Source organism: Mugil cephalus, chromosome 15 (genome assembly GCF_022458985.1).
Source record: "Mugil cephalus isolate CIBA_MC_2020 chromosome 15, CIBA_Mcephalus_1.1, whole genome shotgun sequence".
In the NCBI taxonomy this organism is placed as follows: Eukaryota; Metazoa; Chordata; class Actinopteri; order Mugiliformes; family Mugilidae; genus Mugil; species Mugil cephalus.
The window spans coordinates 9,262,817-9,288,005 of record NC_061784.1 but is presented as its reverse complement, the minus strand read 5'-3'; the positions used below and the strand labels follow the sequence as shown (position 1 = coordinate 9,288,005).

Genomic DNA, 25,189 nt, shown 5'->3' with positions numbered 1-25,189 from the left:
ACATACAGCAGTCAAAGACAAAGAGAGGAGCAGCACGCTGAGCGCATGACGTCAACACACAGGAGATGCTGCGCCTTACTTGCTCATAGTTATCCAATATAACATGTGAACGCGCAGAGAAACTTCCTCGTCAGGACCAACCACCCAACAAACACCAACCTCACCAGTTTTGTACGAGTAACTGCTTCTTCAAGTACAACAAGAGCAAGAAAGGAGAAGAAAGGGAAGAAAGGACATGCGGCCCATTGGAGGCCTCCCATTACTACGGCAACATAGCTCACAGGGCTCAGGATTGCACAGACCCTGGTTGCCATGGTTACACCGTAACTCCACTGGCAAAGGAATCGCTCCACATGCACCAGAAAGGAACAAGAAGGAGAGAGCTCAGCGCACTATATCTGCGGCATGTGTCATCATTAGACAAGACTTCTGTTATAACAGGATAGAAGGACCGTCAGTTTATATGTGGGAGTCATTCTGCTCTCTTCACACTTCATTATTAGGCTTCAGTGATTAGCACCTTCAGCCTGCTAACAAGCTCCTGCCTGCTCCCAATTACTCCTTCATGGTAATGCTCCCAGAAAGATTCAGGGTAACCAGCCTGCATGTGCACCAGTTAGGAGCAGAACCACTGCAACGCTTAAGTAATGTAGACAATATAACTTACTTTTCCATGCTGTTATCTTTATTCATAATCTTCTATTCATATTGAATTGAATAACAGTGACATTTTAGTTTGTTTTCTTCTTTTAAATTAAATAAAAAAGTTTTTGGTGTTTGAGTCTCTTCTGTTTTTAGAAATGCTCAGACAGGCTCTAAAATAGGTTTGTGAATCAGTACTGAATGGAGAAAACAGAAGCTACATTTTGGCCATAGATTGATGTTCAGAGTATCAATAACGACAATTAATGCACAATATTAACATACAACAATTGACAGGAATACGGACATCACAAATTACATTGCATTAAGTGCTCTTGCCCCCAAGAACACAATTTATTTAGAGATACATTATTTCCTTGGATTCATGAGATTTGAGTTGCCATGCTTAGCATAAAATGTAAAATTATTTTCATCCAAACATGTGCTAGGCTGAACAGAAGTTATTTTTTCTAAATATTAGACATGACAAAACCACAGACGTCACAAAAATATACACCATTTATCTATTAAATCTAAGTAATTACGCTTCCAGTCCACTGATTCTGTATAGTTATTGTCAAAGGAAGTGCCCTCAAAGTGCTTTACATTTCAACAAAAACAAACCAAAAAAAGATCTAAATATAAAACAAAGATTTAAAAACAGAGCCCAAAATCTGTTAAGGTGAGCGAATAGTAAAGATCCCTATTGTTCACCACCGAAAAGGTTATTTTTTTCCGATTTTCCTTTAAAACTGAAGAAAGTTAAAGTTTGATTGCTTGGAGTAGTTGGGGTGGTCTGTGTGATACATGCAGTGCAGACAATGGTTCAGTGGTCAAATGAAGGAGCAGTTCAACCCTGCTATAACAGATTTGTGCGTGTCCTGTGTCATTAACATTTGTGAGACAGTAGACTGCATCATTAAAGTATCTTGACCTTTGAAGACAATATGCAGGGAATTTATTTTAACTCTTTTAACTTGCATCAAGCTTCTTACTGAAGATTGCAAGTGAAGGCCCATTGCTTGGTATTTATTTGGTATTGCACTCTGTACATGACGTTAGTTTCTATGGATTGTGATCTTGTGTTACAGTGGTCTACTTTCTTTTATTACAGTATTAGTATCAATATGTGTTACATGTCCTGAGTGTCTCTGAACGTTTCTTATGTCTTGACTCCTTTCTCTTGTGCGCCTCAAGGTAATACCTTCCCTAGTGTTGCACCATGTGACTGAGTGCATCAGTCTGCCACCAGGAGAAGACACTGATTCTGTTTTCATTCTGAGCTCCTATGTGAAGGGAGGGTTTTGATTATTTTGTGTTGTGTTTTATGCTTTTGTTGCTCAGTATGTTTGAATCCCTATCCCTAATTACTAGGCCTTTAAATACCTGTTCCTACGTGTTAATGTGAGCTTATATAGAACAATGATTTTTCATTTCAAATTATGTAAACGGTATCGGGTGGACAGTCTGGAAGTCAGCCCGACTTCCTCCGCCCACAGAATTGTGGAAAATTGGTTTGATTACGCCTAGCGAAGATCTGCCAGGCCAATCAAATGTGTTGAGCAGGCTTTATGCAGTGACAGAAGAGTAACAGCGACATAATCGTCCATGTCGTCTGAGTGCTGTGGAGTTGAATTTGTTTACCACTTCTGATTAGTCTATCTCATTATTTTTTTCCTCTGTATCGGCTGAAACATGTGAAATCAAAATGACTCATATTCTGATAATTATGCCAGGCTATCAGGGGGATGGATTTAAAGGTCATCTCTTAATAATGACCACTATCTTCTCACAGGGTTGTTAATCCTGAAGCCTCCTCCAGTGAAGTGAGGTTTGCTGCTCAGTTGGGGCAGAGGTTCCAGCTGCTCCACCTTGGTCTTTGTCTTCTGCTCACTGAGGAAACGCACAGAACACCAGGACATCAACAACATGATCACAAAACAACCACGCGGCATAGCATCAATTCCACACATCAATCACACTGACTGACTTTAATTTCTAGGATGTGAAAGAAAGACCAGACTCACCTGTGGAGCTTTTTCTGACTGAGGTATTTCTTCTTAATGTTTGCTAGCTCATTGGCCAGTCTTTGATTCTCACTTTTGTATTCATTCATCCGTGAGTCAAGCATCCTCAGCTCTGCTATAAGCACCTGTGGTATCAGATGGAAAAAGTAAACTTTGTCACAAATAGGTACCATGTTTTGCACACAATCACTCTAATATACATGATTGTGGTTATTCAGACACTTACCGGATGTGAAAAAGTTTTGCACTGATAAAGTCATAGGTCTTTTCATAAAACTTTATACATGTTTACTTGCAACCTACTGTGTATCGACAACTTGTTTCGCACAATCTATTATTTCCTCATCATAAACACTCTAAGGCAGACAAAGGCTTTCACAGATTAAACATGGATTGAATTATTTGTATGTATTATTATTTTGTAGATTAACATTATATAAAAATGATGAAACACAGAAACTGGAATATAAAGTCAAACACAATAAAAGAGAAAAATAAGAATTAAAGACACAGCTCGTTTGGCTGACCTTGAGCTTTTTGGTTCTGTCTCTGATGGTCCACTGGCAGTGCTGGAGCTGCTCAGCAGCCTCTGGACCCGGCTGACGGGCCAGAATGTGCTTCAGCTCCACGTACAGCTTCTCTTTTTCCTAGGTGGGTGAAATCACAGTAAAATGCTGTTAATACTTAAGAGAGAGAACAGTTCATCTACTCTGGTCATAAAATATGGGAAAGAAAAGGAAACAAAGCGTATCCCTACTGTCACAGAGAATCACTTCATCACCTCAGTCTAGATGTGGCCCTGATTGTCTTTCTGTTAGTTTAGTTTAAAGTGAACTCTAATACAACTACTACTATTTAATCATTGCTCAAACTCTTTAGCAACACTGTGAATATAAAATGGCTGACGTTCTATGGTTTTGCATGACACATTATTTCTTGCCATTGAATACCATGAAAAGACCAACACCGATAATGTTTCACTATGTTTATGCCAACATGGAGATCTTTACCTGTAATAAGAGTTCTCGCTCTTCAAGCTCCTGGGTCTTGGTGATCAGTCGCTTCTGTAAGGACTGAATCTTCTGGATGAGTTCATATTTGCCGGGGTCACTGCCCTGCCGGGGAGAGAACATTACAAATTATTCATGGGCGTATGTTTTTCTTCTTTAATACTCAAGTTGAAACTAGACACACAGATGTTCTTGTCACTGTGAGGCAAAGAAGAACAAATGGCTAGAGCTGCGGTAGCCTCATGCTAACCCACGCAGACAAAGTCTTTACCTCTAGTCGCCTCCATCTGTGAATATTTATGGGCTTCAGCTGTTCTTCCAGGACACTGTTCCTTGCTCTCTCTCTGAGCAGCTGCTTCTGCAGGTGGAACAGCTCTTGCCTGACACACAACATCAAACGGTTAATAGCATCATTTTAATGACCAGACTTAATTTAGCCCATATTTCCGTCCAGAAAACAACTAATGACTGACTGAAGCTACAAATTCAAATTAGATTATTCATACCTGCTACTCTTTCCTTGCACCTTTTTTCCTCTACTCTACAGCTCGTTGTGGGTCACCTGATCCTTTCTCCATCTTGCCCTGTGTGCTCTGTGTTTGCATCCTTCCCTTTGTCTCCTCCTTCTCTACTCTCTTCCTCATGATCAGTCCTCAACTGCCTTTCTTTACCTCAGGTCCTCTGTGTTGGGCAAAGTTTTGTCCAGGATGCTCTTCTTGCGTCTGAGCTTCTTGATCTCCAGCTTGAGGAGCCGGATGTCTTCCACCCTCTGGTTGTAGTGAAAGTCCCCCTTGCTCAGGATTGATTGCTGGATCCTGATCTTCTCATACAGCAATGCCCGCTCATCGTTGCGATGGAGCAGCTGTTTGCCCAGGTTGTCCCGCTCTCTGATCACCTTGACAGATAATCAGACTCCGTCTTACACAACACATTACCATCATCTATCACCCTGTTTTTCTTCGAGGCATGTTCTGGACATTTATTAGGTTTGTGTATTTGTTATCGATTCAGACTTGTGTTTTGCTTAGTTCCAGTGCTACTTTGAAAGGTTTCTTGGTTCCTTGCACCTGTTTTGCTTGTGTTTTCCCTCTGATTGTTTGCTGAGGCCTCAGTTTGACTGCTTTCATTGGACATTGTCTAGCTTATCCTGCATCAGCTCTGCAGCGATTATTGTTGTAGGTTCGTCTCAATATACTGAACACTATCTTTCATCTTCCTAGTTGCAATTGGGGCCCTCCTTTTTGTACAAAACCTGACATTGCTATCAAGTTGATAGGGTAGCAACAGACGAATTAACAGAGCAGAAAAGGGCAGAACTACTGTATATATATTTGGTCATAGGTGAAACCAAAAAACGCAGGGCAAACTATGGGAGGGAAAACAGAAGAAGAAAAAACAGACACAAAGGTACACAAAAAGGTATAACAAAACTCCAACTGAATAAATGTAAATGCAAAACCCAATAATATGCCACTTTACCTGCTCCAGTTGTTTCTTCTGTTGGATCTGCTCAGCATCAGCATCGACTATTATCTTCTGCAGTTTTTGCTGTTCTGCTCTCTGACTGTCAACGCGCTGCTTAGTTTCGTCAAGCTGCTGCTTCAGCAACTGCAGCTCCCCCTGTACCAGACAACAGAGGCGTCATGCAAATGAGACGCTGTATGTAAACAAAGATCAACATTAGACGCATCAAACTACGGAGAAGATGATACAGAATACAGTATACAAATTAAAATATGTAAGATACGGATGAAATGAATGCAATGTTTGCATAAGCATCAAGTTACTAAAAGTCCAAAGTATCAATAAATGAATGATGATTATGTCACTGGGGCATATTTCAGAACCTTGAGGGCCTCGTTATCTTTCTCTAAGCGCTTGTGTTCCTGCTGATCCTTTGCGAGGGCCAGCTCCTTTCCACTAATCTCATCTCTCAGCCGAGTGACCTGGTTGTTCATGGTCTTCATCTTTCTCTTCATCTCTGCGATCTCTTCCTAAGGCAGAGAATAAAAGAGAAATTAAATATATTACATCTATAAAATACACAATTGGTCAACACCTGAACATCTTGATGATGCTCAGTACGTTCAGTCAGAGACTATATTTATCCTCATTCATTCTCTTCTGTTTCTGAGTTTCCTGTTTAACTACTCAGATTTTTCCACAGTCTCAATCAGCCAATTACGTCCTTGCTGTCACATATAAATAGATTTTTTTTCTGCTGCTTTCAGATGTAATTTCAGTTCCAACTATTCACCTCCAGTCTTCACATCCAGTGCCCATGAAGATTTATCCACCAGTGTTTAAACACAGGAGGTTTCCCTACACATCTCTATCGGGTCTGATTACCAAAGACTTTCCTACTTTTCTATTTTGCATGTTGTTAGATTGTTCACTGAACACAAATTCTCTCAAGACTGAACTATATATACACAATATAAACTAATGAAAGGAATGAAAACAAAAACCTATTTAATAACTCTCAGTGTAATACGTATATGCAAAGAATTTAATAAATTCAGAAGTATATCCAATCCATTTCATTGCTGTAATACAAAGCAGAGGATGACATGACCATGTTGCTGTTACCTGAGCCTCGATGATGTTTTTGCTGTAGAGGTTCCTTTCAGACACGACGGACTCTAGCAGGTTCTCTTGCTGTTTGAGTTTGCACTCTGCCTCGGTGACCTTCTTCCTCCAATCAAATATCTCCATCTCTTTAACTTCAACATCATTCGTTTTTAGTTGCACCTGTGGAAGAGAGGAACGTTTTCTCAGTCAACTGAAGGGGGATAACAAGTTATGCAGGAAAAAGAACGCACACAGTTAGATGCTGTAGTTCAACAGCCCCTTTAACGTGCCTTCTGCATGAGGCTGCTGGTCTCGTTGATGTAGCGGTCGCGTTCTTTTTCCAGCTGCTGGATGATCTTGCGCTGCTTTTGGGCCTCCTGTCGGTAACCGCTGATCTCGTGCTCCAGGGTCTTCTTGTCCTGCTCGAGGAGCTTCACAATGTTCTGCTCTTTCTCAGTCGACTGCACAGCTTTGATCATGTTCTGTTGATTGGGAAAAAACGCACCGAAAGAACATTTTACGGCTTGTGTTGACTTTGGGAGAATTAACACAGTGCTTGTTAGCAATTAAGCAACAATGGTAGTTAACAGCATTACTAATTTTTCACTATTGTAGAGAAACAACAGAAATGTGGTTGTAAGCCGCCTGTGAGCCACTGAATACCTTATTTAAGATGTCTCGCTCTCGGATCAGCTCATCTATAGCTTTCTTGTCAACTTCCACTTGCTTTTGTGAAGACTCAAGGTCTGCAGAGGTAAAAGAACGAATGTATTTAATTCTCTTGCACAAATCACTGTGTCATTTAAGTCATTCAATAGGTTTAAATAACTGAATTACAATGGTGGCAGTTCAGAATAAGATAAGATCAAGAAAATAAGATCAAAAAAGTGATCTGAACAATAATTTATATTTTTTTCTTTTTGGCCAATACTGCATATTCTGTGCATCCCCAAATAAAAACAAGATGTTTAGTAGCTGCTTGTTTAAATCTAGAAATCAAATCTGAAACACTGCTTTGTCAGTGTTTCAGTGTACATGTTTCCCGACTGACATCAGGTTTTTGAATTAATTAAAATTGTATCATGATAATAAACACAAAACTCACAGTATTATATATTATGCTTGTGTAGATGATAATTCATTTACTAGAGTGTAAACCTGCGTATACACATGGAAGAAGAAACTCTAGATTTATCTAGGTTTGTGTTGCCTTGTCTCAGCTGTCTCAAAATAATATCAACATCCATATACTTTTATTATGCATATGGGCTTGTGAGTGAACAAATAATAAATAGACAGTAAATTTCAAAAAGTTTTAAAATATCATTTCCTGCACTTCTAATATAAAACACTTTTTAAAAAAAAATAAAGTTTGATCACCATTAATTTGGTGCTCTTATTTGGTCCAAAAATAAAAAAAATAATGAGGGGAGGTAGATTGGAACACAGACTCATTCATGTCTCAAAACAAGGCGAGCTCACTTACCTTTCTCTAGAGCAGCAATCTGAGCTTTTAGTGTCTCCCTCTGCACGTCCACATCAGCTTTTTGATCCTCCATCTGGTGGAACTTCTTTTGAATAGCTTCTCTCATCTTTGTTTGCTTGGCAATCTCTTGACGCATCTGACTCACCTCCTCGTCTCGCATCTAGTGGGTGATTATTAGGAACATGAAGATTTAGGAGAAAAGAGGGAGAGAAATGGGTTTCCACAAAGGAAAGTACATAGTGTATGTTATCGTGTGCCTATAGGGAACAAATTTAAGTGCCTGAACAACGCTGTTATTTTTTAGTTCCATCCACTAATGTAGATGCTGAGGGCTCATAATCATACATGCAGACACACACACACTAAGAATGCATAAGCAGGTATGCTGTATTAACTTAACATGTTCTGTGTGTTTGCATGCATTGGTGGAGAGCTGTTTGTACCTTAAGTTCATTTGCATTTTGTTGGTTTTCCAGGGAGAGATGTTCTTTGGTGGATGAGAGCTGGTCACACTCTTGCTGCAGTTTGGTATTTTTTACCTGCATCTGTTCCAGCTCCTTGGCAGATCGCTCATTCATGACCTGTCAGGGAAGGATGAAGATGTAGGAGCAAATTATGTAGACCCTGAAGCATCTAGTATTTTATAAAATATGTGGTTAAGTATGGGAAAAGTAAAAAGTGTAAAAAGGGATTTGAGTTAAGCTCATTCCATTTAAAGGCCACAGTCTGTAATGCTCTGGTGTATTTTATGTTGTTTCTGTTTTTACCCACAGCATCTGTACCAGTGTTATACATATACATATAATTCTTTACATATTTTGGTTAAAGAAAACAATTACTATAAAATACATGCCATGACAATCTATAATATAAATCTGGATAATTGTTTAGATGGTGTTTGGTTTTCTAAATAGCACACCACAGCCATCACAGCATTATTAGAGTGGAAATACTGCACCAATGCAGAAGCAACAGCATGGACCTTAAAAAAATCACAAATAAAAACATTATAATTGATATTGTATTGATCACTGCGTGGAAATTACCTTCCAGCAGTTTGACCTATCTATTTAAATATTTAAATATATATGTATTTTTAAAATTAAATGAAACATTTATTTATTTATTTATTTATTTTTACAGGTAATAGTGTTATGTACTTTATGTTCTGTATGTACTGAGTACGTTGGGTTTGTCCATAGTATATACAGTCAATATGTGGCTAGCGCCATGACATAAGGTGCATTCGTAATATGCACCAAGAGCCCCGTGGCGTACTCGGGGTGGTTTTGGTTTGCTCCTCTGAATTGCCACCCACATAAGTTCTGGCATCTCAGAGACAATTTACGAACCCACCTATAATAGTCTAGTTTTATGTTATCGGATTATCTTAATAAACAAATAAACTCACACACCTTTTCAGTGTTTTTGAACTCCAATTCAAATTTTAACTCAAAAATAATAATAAAAGCATAGACTTTAGCTCAGCATTCAACACAATCATCCCCCAAAAGCTGATCTTCAAACTGGACCGGCTGGGGCTCAACACCTGGCTGTGTAACTGGCTGATGGACTTCCTGACCGGAAGACCACAGGCAGTTCGGGTCACAGCAACACCTCCAGCACCATCACCCTGAACACGGGGGAACCCCAGGGATGTGTTTTGAGCCCCCTCCTCTTCACCCTGCTGACCCACAACTGCACAGCGATGCACAACTCCAACCTCCTCATCAAGTTTGCGGATGATACGACTGTGGTGGGTCTCATCAGCAACGGGGATGAGACGGACTACAGGAGTGAGGTGAGCCACCTGGCCACGTGGTGCACACACAACAATCTCTCTCTGAATGTGGACAAGACAAAAGAGATTGTTGTGTCTCCTCTGTCCACCAGTGCTGCTGTGGAGAGGGTGAGCAGCACCAAGTTCCTGGGTGTGCACGTCACAGAGGACCTCTCCTGGGACACAAACGCAGCATCACTGGCCAAGAAGGCTCAACAGCGCCTCTACTTCCTCCACAAACTGAGGAAAGCCAGAGCCCCAGCCCCAATCACGTGCACCTTCTACAGAGACACCATTGAGAGCATCCTGACCAGCTGCATCACTGTTTGGTACGGAGCCTGCACCGCATCCTGCAGAAAGACCGTCCAGCAGTGAGAGCAGCTGAAAAGATAGTCGGTGCCTCTCTCCCATCCCTCCAGAACATTTACAACACCTGGCTCACGCGCAAGGCCCTCTGCATTGCGGGTGATGCCACCCACCCGTCACACAGCTTCCTGAGTCTGCTGCCTTCAGGGAGGAGGCTGCGGAGTCTGCAGGCCAGGACCAGCAGACTGTGGGACGGCTTCACCCACCAGGCTGTCAGGAAACTGAACTCTCTACTTGCTCTGCCCTCCCTCCCCCTGCTGCTCTCCAACCCACACTAACCAAGGACTCTTCATACTCTTCAAAGTGACTGAAGCTACCCTGAGTTGCCATGCGGTGTCATGTTCTTATTTGTCTACTTTGTATATACAAGATATATTTTATTTTCTCTCTTTTATATTTTTATATATTCTCAAAATTTGCACATTCTTGTTTACATTTTTTTGTTTAGCTGCTGCACCGTAGGCCTTTGAGGATGGTTATTTCAATTCTGTATTGTGTTGCACACGTCAGAATTGACAATACAGTTGACTTGACTTTCAAGACCCTGCAGATTCCCTGTTGAGTTCATTTCATCCCATGGTTAGTTTTAAAGGCCGCACTTCTGGGGTATTTTACGTTGTTTCTGTTTTTTTCCCACAGTATCTATACCAATGTTATACATGTACGTATAATTCTTTGCATATTTTGGTTAAAGAAAACACTAACAAATATATGCCATGATAATCTTTAATTTAAAGTGGGATAATAATTTGGATGGTGGTTGATTTTCTAAATAGCACACCATGAAGAGTAAACATCACACTTGCTTACCTTTAGCTCTTTTAGCTGCTGCTCCAGTCTCTGCTGCTCCTCTTTAGCCTTTTGACCTTGCAGATTCAGAGCTTTGATATCACCCATCTTGGCCTCCATGTCAGTGTGCAACTGCTTTACCTCCTTGTCCAGCTTTTCCTTTAGCCTCATCTCTCGGGAAATCTCATTCTGTTGTACCTGAAGCTCCTGCCTGAGCTGAGTTTTGAAACACAGATAAACAGCAAACAGTTAGAGGCTGATCGAATCAACCACTGGTGAAAGCCCACTTCTGGAGCTGAATACAGTATTTTTTTGAAAAAAGAAATGCATTAAAAAGCTTGAATATACTGCATTAGCTTTTCTTAGTATATCACTGTAAATTTAATGGTTATGTTTATTGTTTTGTAGCCATCAATTGTTTACATGTGGCCATTTGCAGACATGCGGAATGTGGTAAAATCGAAATGAACGCCCCAATGTAAACTAACAAGTGTCCACAAATATCATATTGTTAGTTTAGGGGTCAGCTTTGTGGCTATGAGGTCTCCTTCAACATTTACCTGAGAAATGTCCTTCAGCGCACTCTCTCTTTGGGTCTCGATCTCTTGTAGGGTTGCATTGGACTTGTTCAGTTGTTCTCTCAGATCCTCCACTGTTGTCAGCAGCTGACCTCTCTCCTTAGTTAACTCCTCATTCATTTTAAGTAGATCACTGAAAGAAAACATTTCAGTTGGTCCCGTCCACCTAACCAACATGTGCCACACATACACGATGAATAATGGAGATCAGTGGGTAATTGACACACCTCTGTTCTTGGTTCATGGACGGACTAGTTTGCTGTTCAGCCATTTTTGTGAGCTTGGAGACGTCTTCTTTTAAATTCCTGATGGTCTCTTTGTCCTTCTTCTCTTTATCATGAGCAGCATCAACCATTTTCCAAGCTTTATCCAGCTCCTACAGCGTGAACAAATGGATATTTTTAATCTTGTAGGGAGGAAATGACAAAAACATTTTTAATACTAAACACTCAATGCTTCATCTGGTTGCTTTTCTGTACCGTACCCTCTTGAGTGAAGTAATTGTGGTTTCATCTTCCTGGGACAACTTCAGAGCAGCTGCCACTTTAGTAGAGGTAGACACGATCTCTGCATTCAGCTCCCTGCATTTAGACATCAGCCTCTTTTCATTCTCTCGCGACTTCTTCAGTGCGTGGATGAGCTTCTCGTACTCCACCCGGATCTTGTCCATGCTCTTGTCTCCAACCAGCTCTCTGAGGACCATCTGGAACTCCTCCAAGGACTCAAAAGAGTCCTCTCCAGTCAGTCCCGTCTCCTGGAAAACAGCAGACAAAATGTAAATGAACACGTGCCTCGGAGTGAGAATGAACAGCAGACTTAGACCCTAGTGCTGACCTGATTAAAAGTCTGTGTCTGTGAATACTCATGAAAACTAAAAGAAGATGACACAACAATAAATGTATTTATAGAGACACTGTCCACACATCAGAAACAAATTCCGGTAAGACCTGTTCTCAATTAACATATTAATAATTAAGGAAATATGGATGATAACATCAGATAATTTAAACCCATACACGTAGACCTACAGTTAATAAATGGAAGTAGGCTACTGTATATTATGTGAAAGTTATCATCCTGATATTACTTAATTTATTATCTAAATCCACATTAACATAATTTTTGGAATTTATATTTGACACCGTAAAACTAAACGTTATTGCAAAGAGGATAATGGCGTTATTAACTTTAGCGAACATGCTAACAGTTTCAAGGACTTCATTGTTTCAGCTTAAACTCTTCAACAAGCGTTATGATAAATGGATAAAGCTCAGTGTACGTCAGTGTGAAGTTGATTTATGAAGCCTTTAGAAATAAAAACAAACGCAAAAAAAAAACTTACCTCCATTATATGAACTAAAAAGTCCGCATATAACTCTTCTTTTGAATTCTTTCAGCTGGCAACACATCAGCGTTTTTATCAATTGAGCTGTTGACGTTGGTTACTTAGCAACCGCTGATCTCGCGAGAGTATCGGCTTATCGCCTGTTACTTGGAAACAGTAACGTGTGGCCATTGTGTAAAAACAAAACGACTTACTCATTTGTGCATTTTCTGCTTCTTTTGTTTTATATAAAAAGATATATTTGTTTAAGATATATTTGTTTTCAACCCCGGTTCTCTCAACTCTCCTAGACACAAGTGTGGGCCACAAACATAAGCAATTAAAATGGAGTTCGTCCCCTTTATAATTTCTCCATTTCCATGCGAAAATGAAATACTAAATAAATCAACAAATGTGAACGTCTGTGTCCGTGATAGTTAATCAGGATGTTAGCAAGGTAGTGAAGAGTTGTTTCCTGGCCCTATTGAAGTCTATGACACACATGCAAAGCCTTTCTAACTGCTGCACTGATAAATGAGTTCTGTATCTAATAAAAAGAGAAAATTAAATAAGACCTTACATGAATCATGATTCATTTGCAGGAATAATTTGCCTAGACTGTAGCATCAAATTTAAAGGCACACTTCATTGGCTGTACAGACTAAGAGAATCCAATTCAACACATTTTAGACATATGTAATTAACAAATTAGCATAGTGAGTAATGTTTTGGACCATGAGGTTGTGTCAGTGAAAGACATTCACTTTCCAGCTAATACAACTGAATAGTTAAATACATGCATATGTTCAAATCCAATGCATTTGTTGCTTTATTTGGTAATAACGTAACCAAGGAAAGCCTCAATTAATTAATTATTATGGTCTGTGCAATCTATTTCTTGACTGGTGTTAAGATTAGGTTGCAGATTGTGAATTTAACTGATCTTACAATAACAATCATAATGGAAGGGTTTACAGGGAATTTGTCATGTAACAGTAAAGACCGATAATGACACAGCATACATTAATAAATTCAGTCACATTAAGGCCGGTTTTGTGTTTCAGTTGTGGAAAACACTACAAATGTAATTTTCTGCAACCAATCACTTGTTTGCTCTCAAGATACTTAAGTCAGAGGATATGGATCATCTTGGAAAATGATAATAATAATAATAATAATAATAATAATAATAATAATAATAATAATAATTTAACCCACTTTCCTCAAATGGACAAAGTTTCTGTGACATCTATCGTCCTCTGCTGGCGTCCAGCACAAAATACATCAGAACTGAAGAATGCGTGAAGCTCTAGCGCAGCCCAGTGGTGACACTGAGAAAAAAATACATTTAGAGAACTTTTATACCACGCACGTGATTTGTTAAAGTTCTTTGTTTTGTACTAAACACTGAACACATAACCATAAAATGCACAATGAACTGTTGATAACAAGCTGATTTCAACATGACGTTACAATAGTTTGTTACAAGCCACCCCTGTGACCCTCTAGAGGACAAAGTGGTTATAAAATATGAGAATGAGATGTGTTTCTATTGTGGTTGACACAAATAATCCATACACGCAGAGATCACACACACTGTAAAAGCAGGTAAAACTTACTATTTGGTGGAGCTGTTTACAACTCATAGACTGTTTACACACCGGCAAAAATATTTGAAACCACCAGTTTAATCCTTACCAAGGTTTTGTAATTTAAAAGGCTGGGAAATCTTTATCCTAAAAGTGATAAAACAGTCAAAGGACAATATAGCACTTTAGTAAAAGTGGTCTTTCTTCACATATTAATGAATAGTGAATATTGATATGGACTAATGTGGACCAATGAAGTGGCATTTAAAGGACCACAGTTAGCAGCATACAGTTGAGGTATAAAGATAAATGAACTTTTAACACAGCTTTTCTAAATGTCCTAGTTATATTTTGGATCCTTACATTGTTTTACTTTGCACATAGAAACAGTATTATTTCACAAAAACCAGCAGGGTCAAAATTATTAGCCCCCTTAAGAACTGACCGTTTTATTGAGCCAAAGCACAACCCACTGTTGTGTAATCATGTGTTTGAACTTTGTAATGCTCACAGCTTGTAATCAATCAATCAAGTTAAAACTAGGGGTTGTCCTACACTTCACACGCAGCATGAAAAACCTCATTAAGCTTTTGTGCCGTCACTTGAGAAAGCATCATGCCAAAAACAAAAGAATACAGTTTGGACTTGAGCAAAAGCAGGAGAAGGATATACAAAGTTAACACAGTGAGAAGAATCATCGAGAAATTCAAAGAGAGCCACACAGTCCAGAACAAGTCTGACAGTGTTAGGAAGCAAAAGATTTCAACGACTCTGGGAAGAAAACTAGTGAGAGATGTGTCTAAAGACCCTAGAACAACTGCCAAAACACTAGTTGATGACTTAGTCAGGAGTTGTAGCGTCAAACAAGACGGTCACTAGAGCCCTGATCAGAAGTGGACTGCGAGGACGCAGGCCAAGAAAAACTCCACTCCCACAGAAGAGACGCCTTCAAACCAGACTGAAGTATTCTAAGGAGAATCTGGAGAAAGTCTGGCGACTTGAATCCCACTGAAAATCTGTGGGGAGCACTGAAGACCAGGGTCCGTGCTAGAAGACCATGAAACCTGGAGGAGCTGGAAAGATTTGCCAAAGAAGAACAAGCTGGGATTCCTCAAGAGATGTGTCTGAGGCTTGCTACAAACTACAACAAACGAGTGCATGCTGTTATCCGGTAAAAAGGACACACAATTGATTGTTAGCATCAGGGTTGCTAATGATTTTGACTCTGGTACTTTTTGTTTTTTGTGATTTTTTTTGTTTCCGTGTGCAAAGTATAATAATGTAAGGATCCAAAATAAAACTAGGATGTTTGGAAAAGATGTTAAAAAAAAAAAAAATCATTGATCTGTTTAACAGCACTTGAGAAACTTTTGAAAACTTAAAATTTCATAGGGGGCTAATCTCGCTGTTTGGATCATCAGCAAAAAAACTTCTAGACTTCCTGTTTGCTCCTGCATTGTGTCGCCCGCTGTTCACGTAGATCAGTATTTCTTTTCATTACTGACCTCACCCGTGGCCTCCCACAAGGTTCATGCACCTGACTGAATTAGTTTTATTGGCTCTATAAACACACGCGTTTATGTTCTTTAATGCCGTTTGACGGAGAGGCAGAGGATGGATGGTAACCTGACTTTAAAAAATGACTTGAATCCAACTGAGATGGAACGGGAGGGGATGAACTGCAGACCTCCAAGACTGGAAAAGAGTTATGTGTGTATATATTCATATCTATCTATGAGATACTTTGCCTTGTTTTCTATTGGCTCCATTATCATAGTAATTATAGCTTTGATGTCTGCCTTTAGTTTGAAGTTACACATTCTTGAGAGGAAACAGAGTACATGAGTTTTAACGTGTATGACGTTCGCTCAATAACACCAAAAGTCATGTTAGAAAATTTAGACATTTTAATAAATAAAAACTGATGTAATATACACCATTATGAGTATACAACTACAACAAGCATACCAAGACATTTGAAATACAAAAAACTGACAGTTCAATTTAGTTGCTTTAAAAGCTTACATTTTTAGGAAGAGTTGGGAGGGAGGGGGGGAGGGGCAGGGATAACAATAGCCATACATTCTTGTTAGTGGTTGTGCCAACAAATATAAAAAGCGTTATGTCTACTGACTTCTCAGAGATGGAGAACATTAAAAAAAAAAAGGGAAAAAGAGAAGAAGAAACAACTGGATAGGTTACCAGGACCAAAGGGTTTTTTTTTTTTGTAATGAAGAGATATTTTGAGGTACTGAGTTGTCTATGCCTGTGACTAACAGTGAACACACTCGTATGTTTGTGTTGTTTTCCAGGAGGTCTGTAACGCAACCCAGTTGGACACATCCCAGGAAGACTGAACAATTAAGAGGAGACAACAAGTTCAGTTTGTTCTTCCACTTGTATTGCATTTCATGATGGAGGAGAAAACAAAAACAAAAACAAAACAACAAAAAAAAAACATTGTCAGCTCCATGTCACTTAAAATTCATTACGAGATTACACATATTTCGACACTTTCTCTGGTCTTTAAACATAGTAACGTTGCAGTTGTGGCATTTTTGGTTGCAGAGAAACCAGTCCAATTAATTTGAGCATCCGCCTTCCATAGAAGAGAAGACTTAGTACGTTTTCCTTGAGCTCATACAAACTCTCCAGAGGATTTAAATGTCTTAAGATACATATCAAAATGTACGGTGAACATATCTAATCACTCAGCACCAGACATATTGTGTGTATACTATTTGCGACCACCGATACAGCAGAACTGTGAAGTCCACACCAAAATACAAAATAAGTCAATTCCAAGAAAGTTATCATGGTGAGTATTTAAATCAACCTCTTATTAAACGTCTTTGCTTGTAAAATTTGCCACTCCAAATGTTTGTCCGATTGGATCAGTGTATTCCCTGAAACCACAGCAGTCAAACAGAAAAACCCTCCGACACACATGAGCGAACCAGGTAAAATGACTGGCCAAACACCAACCAACAGTACAGTACAGGATTGTGTAGCTACATTTCGTCTGAAGCAAGGAAATAACTAACTTAAAAAAGCACCACAGATGTTTTAAATAGCACCAGTTGTCAGAATGTATGTGGTGTGTTTTTTTTTTGTTGTTGTTGTTGCTGTTGTTCGTTCCTTTTTTCTTTCTTTCTTTTTTTTTTTTGTTTGGCAATGTACAGCACTGACTTGAATGTCTGGAGTAACTTTTAGCAGCTTCTGCAACGCTCGACGTTCACCTCAGAGCGAAAGGCAGGAGAATGTTGGTTAACTTGCACATGCTTCAGTTTGAAACCAAAATCAAAAAAACGTCCGGGTCTCCCAGTCAGTTTTCAGTCCAACGCGCCGAGCCAAGCCGCGCGGCACCACTTCTGTTACATACATACTGTGAATATACACAATCGAGTTCATCTATCTGCACAGTTTGTGAATTCAAAGAACATACAATAAGATTTCTGTGCTCTGCTGTGATACAGATTGCAAGGGAGCACCATAGTACGGGTGGGAAAAGTCTCCATTGATCCATGCCAAAGCAAATTTGTAAAGAAAAAATGCAACTGCAGAAGCCAGCCTGGTTTAGGAAACGAATCAAAGCAAAGATAAAACCCCAGGGCGGAGCTAAACTGCCGTCCCCTAATGAACAAATGAGCAGCGTGGCAAGATGACAGGTACATTTGCTATTCACACCAGATGGACGTTACTATAAAAACTAGTTCGATATATCCTTCTCTGAGTGTCTCTGTGTAATAGACGGTTAGATATACAGTACAGTTTGATGCACCATTTTTCTTTTGTTCTGTACACAACCGGACAGCTCAGATGTGTTTCTCTACTTTGTGTACGATTCTGCATCGCTACAGTATAAAGCAACAAATGGATATAAAAATAATAGAATATAGACTTGTACATTCTTGAAAACAAGTACTGTCCTCAAATATAGATACTCATATAACCATTTTGGTTCCATGACAATTTATATATATATATATTTACTTTTATATATATATATATATTTTTTTCTCTATATTTCCTGACTCTATAATATTAAATTCATAAACTAATTTCTAGCATTTAGAAGATTTCCATCACTCACATACAGAATAGACACTGGTCTGTGACTTAATCGTATAATGCATCACTGAAGCAGACCCTACACTACTCAGTTCCCAGTCAGTCTTCAATATAGTTGATGTGCATCATTTTTTTTTTCCTCTACAAAAAATATATATATATATATATGACAAGGTAAGCTCATCAGAGATGTTATTTACATGGTTTTATTTTATTTTTTCTTCTCAAATTTCTTAAGTATTTTTGCACACTCAAGATCGGACAAAGTTAGATGAATACTCCGTGTTTCTGCAGCGACACACCGGCGGCGAGTGTCTGCAGCGAAGCTGAGCTCGGTTAAGTCGAGTTTAGTTTAAAGCTCTCTGCCTCAGTGTGTCATCTGTTCTTGGCCTTTGAGGAAAAGACGATTTCCTGTGATGAGCTCATTTGTCAGTGTGTCTGTTTTTGCATCCCTTGCTTTTTTCTTCTTCTTTTTTTCTTTTGTAAAGGATGTTTTTGGACAATGAAAAAAAATGCACCTGAAAAAAGAAACTAATAATAAGTTTATTATTATTTTTTTTGTTTTATCACGGTATCGATTTGCAATTCACAGCCAAAATGTAAAGATAATATCATGAACAGTATCAGTTAAAATATATTTACAGAAATCTCGGTGATCTAATTTAACTCTATCGGTACGACACGTTCACTTGGCCTCTTCTTTTTTATCAAAGAGTTTCCTTTTTTATTTAATTTTTTAATGTTAAGAGAAAATGAGGAAAATGATATGGCAGTTTTAGATGTAGTGAACTAGAGATGCTTCCTAGCAACTAAACGCGGTCCACTGAGTGAAATGACGAGTTTTCGATTTGCACCAGCGTGTGTTAGCACCAGAGATTCTCCGCTGTAGCGTACGGGGTAACAACACGGCCAACATCTGAATCTCTACGACGATACGTTAACAAGTCTCTCTAAATGCACCTTAAACTACACCGATGTCACACTCGAGGTTTTCTTGGATCGAGAGCCAGTGGTACAGTACTGAGATTTGACGTAACTAATAGAGTTGTGCACAGGACCAGCAACTGCGAATCCTCACGATGCAGAGCGCCGCATGGGACTGAGGAATCCATAATTTAAACATCTGTATTTATGCGCTGTACCTGCCACAAACAAGACTGCTATTTGTCAAAGAAAGCACCCAGTCCAAACAGATGGCGAGATATATGGAGGCCAAACAATGACTAAAGTGTAAACAGATAAATGAATGCAGAAATAAATATTTTGTAAACGTAAAACTCCAGAATTCAATTTCTATTTCGGTATTTAAATCAAAGACGGATTGGCAGAAGCTGAACTATTTCCATCGACTCTACGCGCTAAGCTAACCTCCTGTTAAATACATGAGTAAATTTAGGATCTGCGGCCTTGTTAAAATACAGAAAGAATGCATTAATAAATGTAGAACTCAAGAGTTAATGTTTGGAAATGTAGAAATTCAAGACACTGATTTAATTCCGTCCTTCTGCATCACCAAACTGTAGCATTGATTTATTTATGTTAAAGTAAATTTTTTTTTTGTCCTTTCTTAGTGGTAACGTTCATCTGTTGTACTATTATAAACATATCAGATACAGGAAATCTTCCTGTCCTTATTAACGAGTGATCTTGAAACCGATCGTATAGCGTGTGCTTCTATTGCATCTCAACACAACTATTTTGAGGGTCAGTATTTTCAGAGTAATATGAGATTTAGATTTACCAGGGCACCTCTACACGCCTGTGATATACGCTCAGCTTTTGTATTGGCTTTAAAACCCCCCCTTTTTTCATCAGTAGCATTCAGATGCTTACACCATGCAAGTCCACTCAACACCGCATGCAGGGACACGTTTCTCTGTGGCACATTAAGAGGTATACAGTACTTCTTCGCTGAGGCAGAGCCAACATCATCCTTGACCTGGTTAAGACGCTGTCACCCATCGAGCTCACCCTGTCCTCACGTCACGTAGGTCCCACTGAAGCCCTTAGTGATCAAACAACCGTGGAGTCGCAAGAGCTCGTGAGACTTTGAATTGTCAAGGTTTTGCATTCAACAGTGGCGTATATATATAAAAAAAAAAAAAAAAAATTACACAAATTAACCAGAACTATGTCACACCCCAAACTGAATTTTAGTACTTTAGTTCAGCTAGTCTAAACCGTTTTGGATGTGGTTCGTCAAACTTTAATTTTTACCAAAAGTTAAACTGGCTTTGTGAACACAGTCAGAGCAGCATCTGCCTAAAAACAGAAATACAAAAAAAAAAAATAATAAAATAAAAAATGAAGTCACATATTTTCTATCACTTTTTCTGCATGCACAATGACTGACCAGTTTTAATAAAATATGTAATTTATTATTTTACATTTTATAATATATAGACTAATTATACTGTATCTTCTAATTTTGAGAAGGAATCTAAATCCTTATAGTCTTTTTAGGTTGTTTTCCTTTCCCACATTAAAATGTGGACACGGCGGAACAACACCTTCAGTGTTGGCAAAGTGGATCATTTCAATTAGACTACATACTGTGTTTGTCCTGAAAAACAAAACAGTAACTACGTAAGAATATTTTTTGACAAAATGTTGGTAAGGTATGTACAAGTCGTCATTATTGTCAATGCAGATGGTTCTGTAGTAAAGTGTTGATTAAAAGGAAGTTGCAGGACTGACCAAATATTTATGCAGTGTTTTGAAAAAGTTAGGAAACGCGGCATCAAGGAAAGTTCCAAAGTTAATTCATGTAGCAAACTCGAAACTAACCCTTCGAGCAGACGTATAAGAAACAATGTACATGTCTAGCAGTTTATACACTAGCTAATTTCACAGCGACGGGGTTGTTCTAGCCCTACTGTAAGTGGGGAATTAGTAGTTTCATTATCTCGTCTCCTCGTACAGTAGTTTTATATGTATGCAACGACATTTGACACCTGTCTTGTAGCCCCAGAACGTACCCCGCCCGGAGGCTTCCAGCAACGCCTCCATTCGCTCGCTGAAACCCCCACAGAGCTCTGCCCAGAAGACCCACGGCAACACAAGCATCACAGACAGGATCCACTGTGAAACATTCATTAAAGCAAAAACGTCAAAAGGAAAGTGTGGCACTCTTCTTCTCCTACCTATTACAAATACATTTCAACAGCTGGTCTAAGAACAATGGTATTAAAGAGCAACAAGGCAAAAAAAAAAAAAAAAAAACAGACAGACAGACAGATTTGAGTCATGCACCAGAGCCTGCAGCTTAGTAACTACCGCCGCTGGCACGTAGCAGTAACAGTAGCTTTATGGAAGAAGAGCGCCTCGTTTCTCTTTCAGTGTGATTTTGAATCCAACCACCACTCCAACAGCCTGTTCTCCATGCTTCTGTGTAAACAAAAAAAAAAATAAAAAATACAGCTTTCACACGCCTTTACAGAGGGAGCGCTCACTTTGTGAGCTTAGCACCTCTGGCTCCTCCACAGATAGCTTCCAGACAGTATTTGGTGCTTCTGTTTCACAGAGGTGGAGAGCAGCTGTCACTAATGAAATGTTGCCATTGGTAGCGCCAACGATAAAACTTCTTTCTTACTGAAATTAGTCATGTCGTCTTTGGAAGTAGAGGCTGTGGTTTCACTTAAGATATTAACAGTTATACATTGTATTTCAAAGTTATTTCCACAACAAGTGCATCATTGGAGGCATAATAATTCAATTACAAATAAAGGCACTAGCTTCTTTAAAGAAATGGTGACATGGGTCCATTAGGCTGAATATGTCACTCGTGACTCTTTTTATTACTTACTTTTTAGTTGTCTAATAATACATGATGATTTTTCTCAGAAGACTTATTTACAGTACCATTCCCTGTTTCGTCGAACAGGCGTGAATGAGAGAAACACGAACGTCTTCACTCTTGCCCTTTTAAAATTCCAATTCCAAGCATTTATTGTGGAAATACCTTAACCCAGCAGCCAAATTTAGTCACTGAAAAATGTGGCTAATTTTAGAAGACCGTGTTGGAGTCGCTGCTCAAAATCACAATAAAGAAATAAATAAATACGTAAAAAAATTGCATCACCACCGACATTCCACTTCAATCATGCATTCCTCATGAAGCATATGTCACCGTAACATCCAAAAGAGAGACTGAGCACCTTTAGATCAAAGCCGCGATAAAAAGCTGACGATTAAAGCTTCAGCTGTTGCAGAACACATCCGTCCTCTGCCGACTCTAAACTGTCACCAGGCAGCAAACGTGTGCGGTGCGTGATATATAGCTGAGGTTCTGATGATATGGCACATCCTTTACTCATCCAATCCAATCCAAAAAATAAAAAAAAACATATCCACATTTTCATGTTAGGTAAAACAGAAACTGCTTGAAAAACAACAAAACAAAAAACAAGTTCTGGCTCGTTTTGTGTTTCTTTAAATGCTGTACTATTCTCTTGGAGGATGGCTGTACTCTTTAGCCTGGGGAAGCCAGACTCAGTGTCTGTCAGAATATGAGGCTCCATTTGGATTTCATTACAGGAAGTGCTTCAACTAATACAGGGATAGTCCTCCAACCAATCAGTAAAGTCATAGCTGTAAACAATTTCAACTCCATGGTGCTCAGATTGTAAGAAGACGATGTTGCCATTACTTTTCTGCCCATCACCACATAAAGGCCCCCACCCAAATGATTTGTGTAATGAATTCCTAATGGAGCGACTCCTGACCTAAATTCCACCACAAACGTTTCGGATGGGAGAAGTTCGAGCTGGCTTCCAGGCTATTACATACCCTTAGCATTCACATTTCAAATGACAAGCACATAAATAGAAAGTATTTAAAAGCGGCTGGTACTTGGACACGCCCACACACACGAACAAACATAAATAGAAAAAAAAAATGACACAAAAGAAGCAGGCAACCAGCCAGAAACTCCATTAAGGCCAAACTGACTTTAAACCCTCCAAACTCTATGATAATAATAATATATATCTCCCTCACTAGGTAGGGCTCATTTCTTTTCTTTAATGGAATCATTTTTGGCATAATTTTCTAGATAGGATTTGGAGCTACCTAAAATAGTGATGTAAAGGAACAGACAGGATAAAGATTTTGCTCCAGTGCAAACAGTTGTGAGATGTGCGAAGCTCTGGTTTATAAGCTGAAGGAGCTTATTGAATTTTTTTTTCTTTCCTGCCTGTAAAACTTCAACAATTTTGCAATTGATAACAACCCTTGCTTTTGACTGTGCCCAAGAACTGTATGGAGGTCATGTGGAATGGATGTAAGCCCCCTCTGTGACTCATATCTCTGCCAGAAATAGCGTACGGCTAAAGTCGGTCTGATTAAAGCAGTCGAGGCTCGTCTTTCTGTTTCATCCTCGAGTCATTCTGCGACACATAAACTAAATAATCGAAGTATGCATATATATAAAAAAAAAAAAAAAAAATGAAACCTAAGAAGAAGAGCGTGTCATAAGAAAAACAACCATAATGACTAAAGATTCAAACAGGCTAGTTTGTTCTGCTGGCTGATCCTGGTGGTTGTGTGGTCTCGTGTCCTGTGCTCTGAGGTATACTTGGTAGGAAGTGAAAACACCCATATTTGTTGAGGCGATTTTCCCGGCAGATAAGAGACTTTGCTGGCGGAGAGGATCCGGTAGAAGGTGCTGTAAACGAAGACCAACAGGTTTGTTTCTGGTTGGGGTGGGGGACTCAAGCACAAGAAATATGACCCAAGCCTGGGCACTTTCAAAGTAAAGGTGGTAACACTCTAGCAGGTTTACTAGAGGGAAATTTTAAAAGAAATTTTGGGAGTTGTAATCAAGTATTTAATTACTTGTTTTGCACTGGAGTAAAACTGTTAAAAAAAAAAAAAAAGCATGATGAAAATCATTTTGGTTTGAATTTCTAAAGTCTAGACGCATTTTTAATGAGGAATACTACTTCTTTTAAGAATGCACTCAACATTCTTGTGGCTTTTGGTGGGGGGTCTCAATCGATAGTTGTCTAAATACTTACTATACCCTTAGAACAGACCAATTGCGGAAGCATTCTAGTTTTGAGAGTGCTGCTCTGTCAACAAGAGCACATCTGAATGCTTATTAATGTAAATAGAATTGAGAATATTCCAAATCTGAATGCTTAAATTTAGTGACATCCCCCCTACAGATAATAAACTCCAAACATCTTTAATTGACTGATTGCTTTTTTAGTTTTTTTTTTTAGGTGGGATGTAGCTAGTGCACTGTTATTTTGGAATGGGGGGCATATTGCATGGTTGTGACCTTCTCAAGGACTTTCAGAGGAGCGTGGCATGGTCTAGGTCTATGTTGTCCATGCTGGCCAGAATTGCCTTCTGGTCCTCCTGTGGTGGACGGCGGTACAGCAGAGCAGAAAAGCGCGTATATGGGTCATGGAGTATGGGCCGTTTCTTCTTCTTGCGGAGGTAGAGAGCTTCTTCGGGCTGGAGTACCTGAGAGGTGTAGGCCTGCTGGGTCTGAGAGGTGGAGACACCTGGAAGAGGAGAGGAAGTGGAGAAGAGGACAGGTTAGAGACCCCTGAATGGCCTACGTCACAACGACGTCACAGTGTTAGCTGGAGGCAAAACAGAGGGAGGCTTGAGGGGAACACCGTCACTTTCAACTTTCGTCAAATGACACCTTGTTATATTTTTAGGGGCCAAAATCGAAAACGCAACGAATTTGGTTGAACACGATTGAAGGAAGGGACTGGAGTTAGACAATCATCAACAACGCTCGCATTTGCAACGCACGCTATCAGGATATCAGGTAAGATTAATATGTAATGCATCATCAGTTTCAGCCTGAATCACGTTACGGTTTAGGCTACATTTTGACTGAAATTATGTTAGATTAATCTAAGGTGACCAGATATCAGTTTGTGAAAAAGCGGACTCTTCAGCGGAGGGGACACACAGAGAAACGCGATGCAAATTCA

The 25,189-nt window shown here is 39.3% G+C and overlaps 2 protein-coding genes across 2 annotated transcripts in view; both read right to left on the bottom strand.

Annotated features, from left to right (window-relative positions):
- Nucleotides 1–2,193: 2,193 nt before the first annotated feature.
- cfap58 (cilia and flagella associated protein 58) lies at nt 2,194–12,700 on the bottom strand. Its single transcript, XM_047607237.1, has 18 exons — nt 12,592–12,700; nt 11,734–12,003; nt 11,477–11,625; nt 11,232–11,382; nt 10,693–10,887; nt 8,180–8,317; nt 7,737–7,896; nt 6,914–6,996; nt 6,541–6,732; nt 6,269–6,430; nt 5,527–5,673; nt 5,159–5,299; nt 4,351–4,574; nt 3,951–4,059; nt 3,680–3,784; nt 3,197–3,316; nt 2,670–2,794; nt 2,194–2,535 (listed from the first exon to the last, which is right to left on the bottom strand). Exons 1-18 carry the CDS (start codon nt 12,595–12,597, stop codon nt 2,424–2,426), a joined length of 2,589 nt encoding a protein of 862 aa, XP_047463193.1. The 5' UTR covers nt 12,598–12,700; the 3' UTR covers nt 2,194–2,423.
- A 3,354-nt stretch (nt 12,701–16,054) lies between these two features.
- LOC125021688 (protein turtle homolog B-like) overlaps nt 16,055–25,189 on the bottom strand; it is a 109,094-nt gene continuing 99,959 nt past the window's right edge. The window contains exon 21 of the mRNA XM_047607829.1: nt 16,055–24,745. Coding sequence (XP_047463785.1) covers nt 24,531–24,745 — 215 coding nt within the window. The 3' untranslated portion in view covers nt 16,055–24,530. The remainder of the gene's footprint in view (nt 24,746–25,189) is intronic.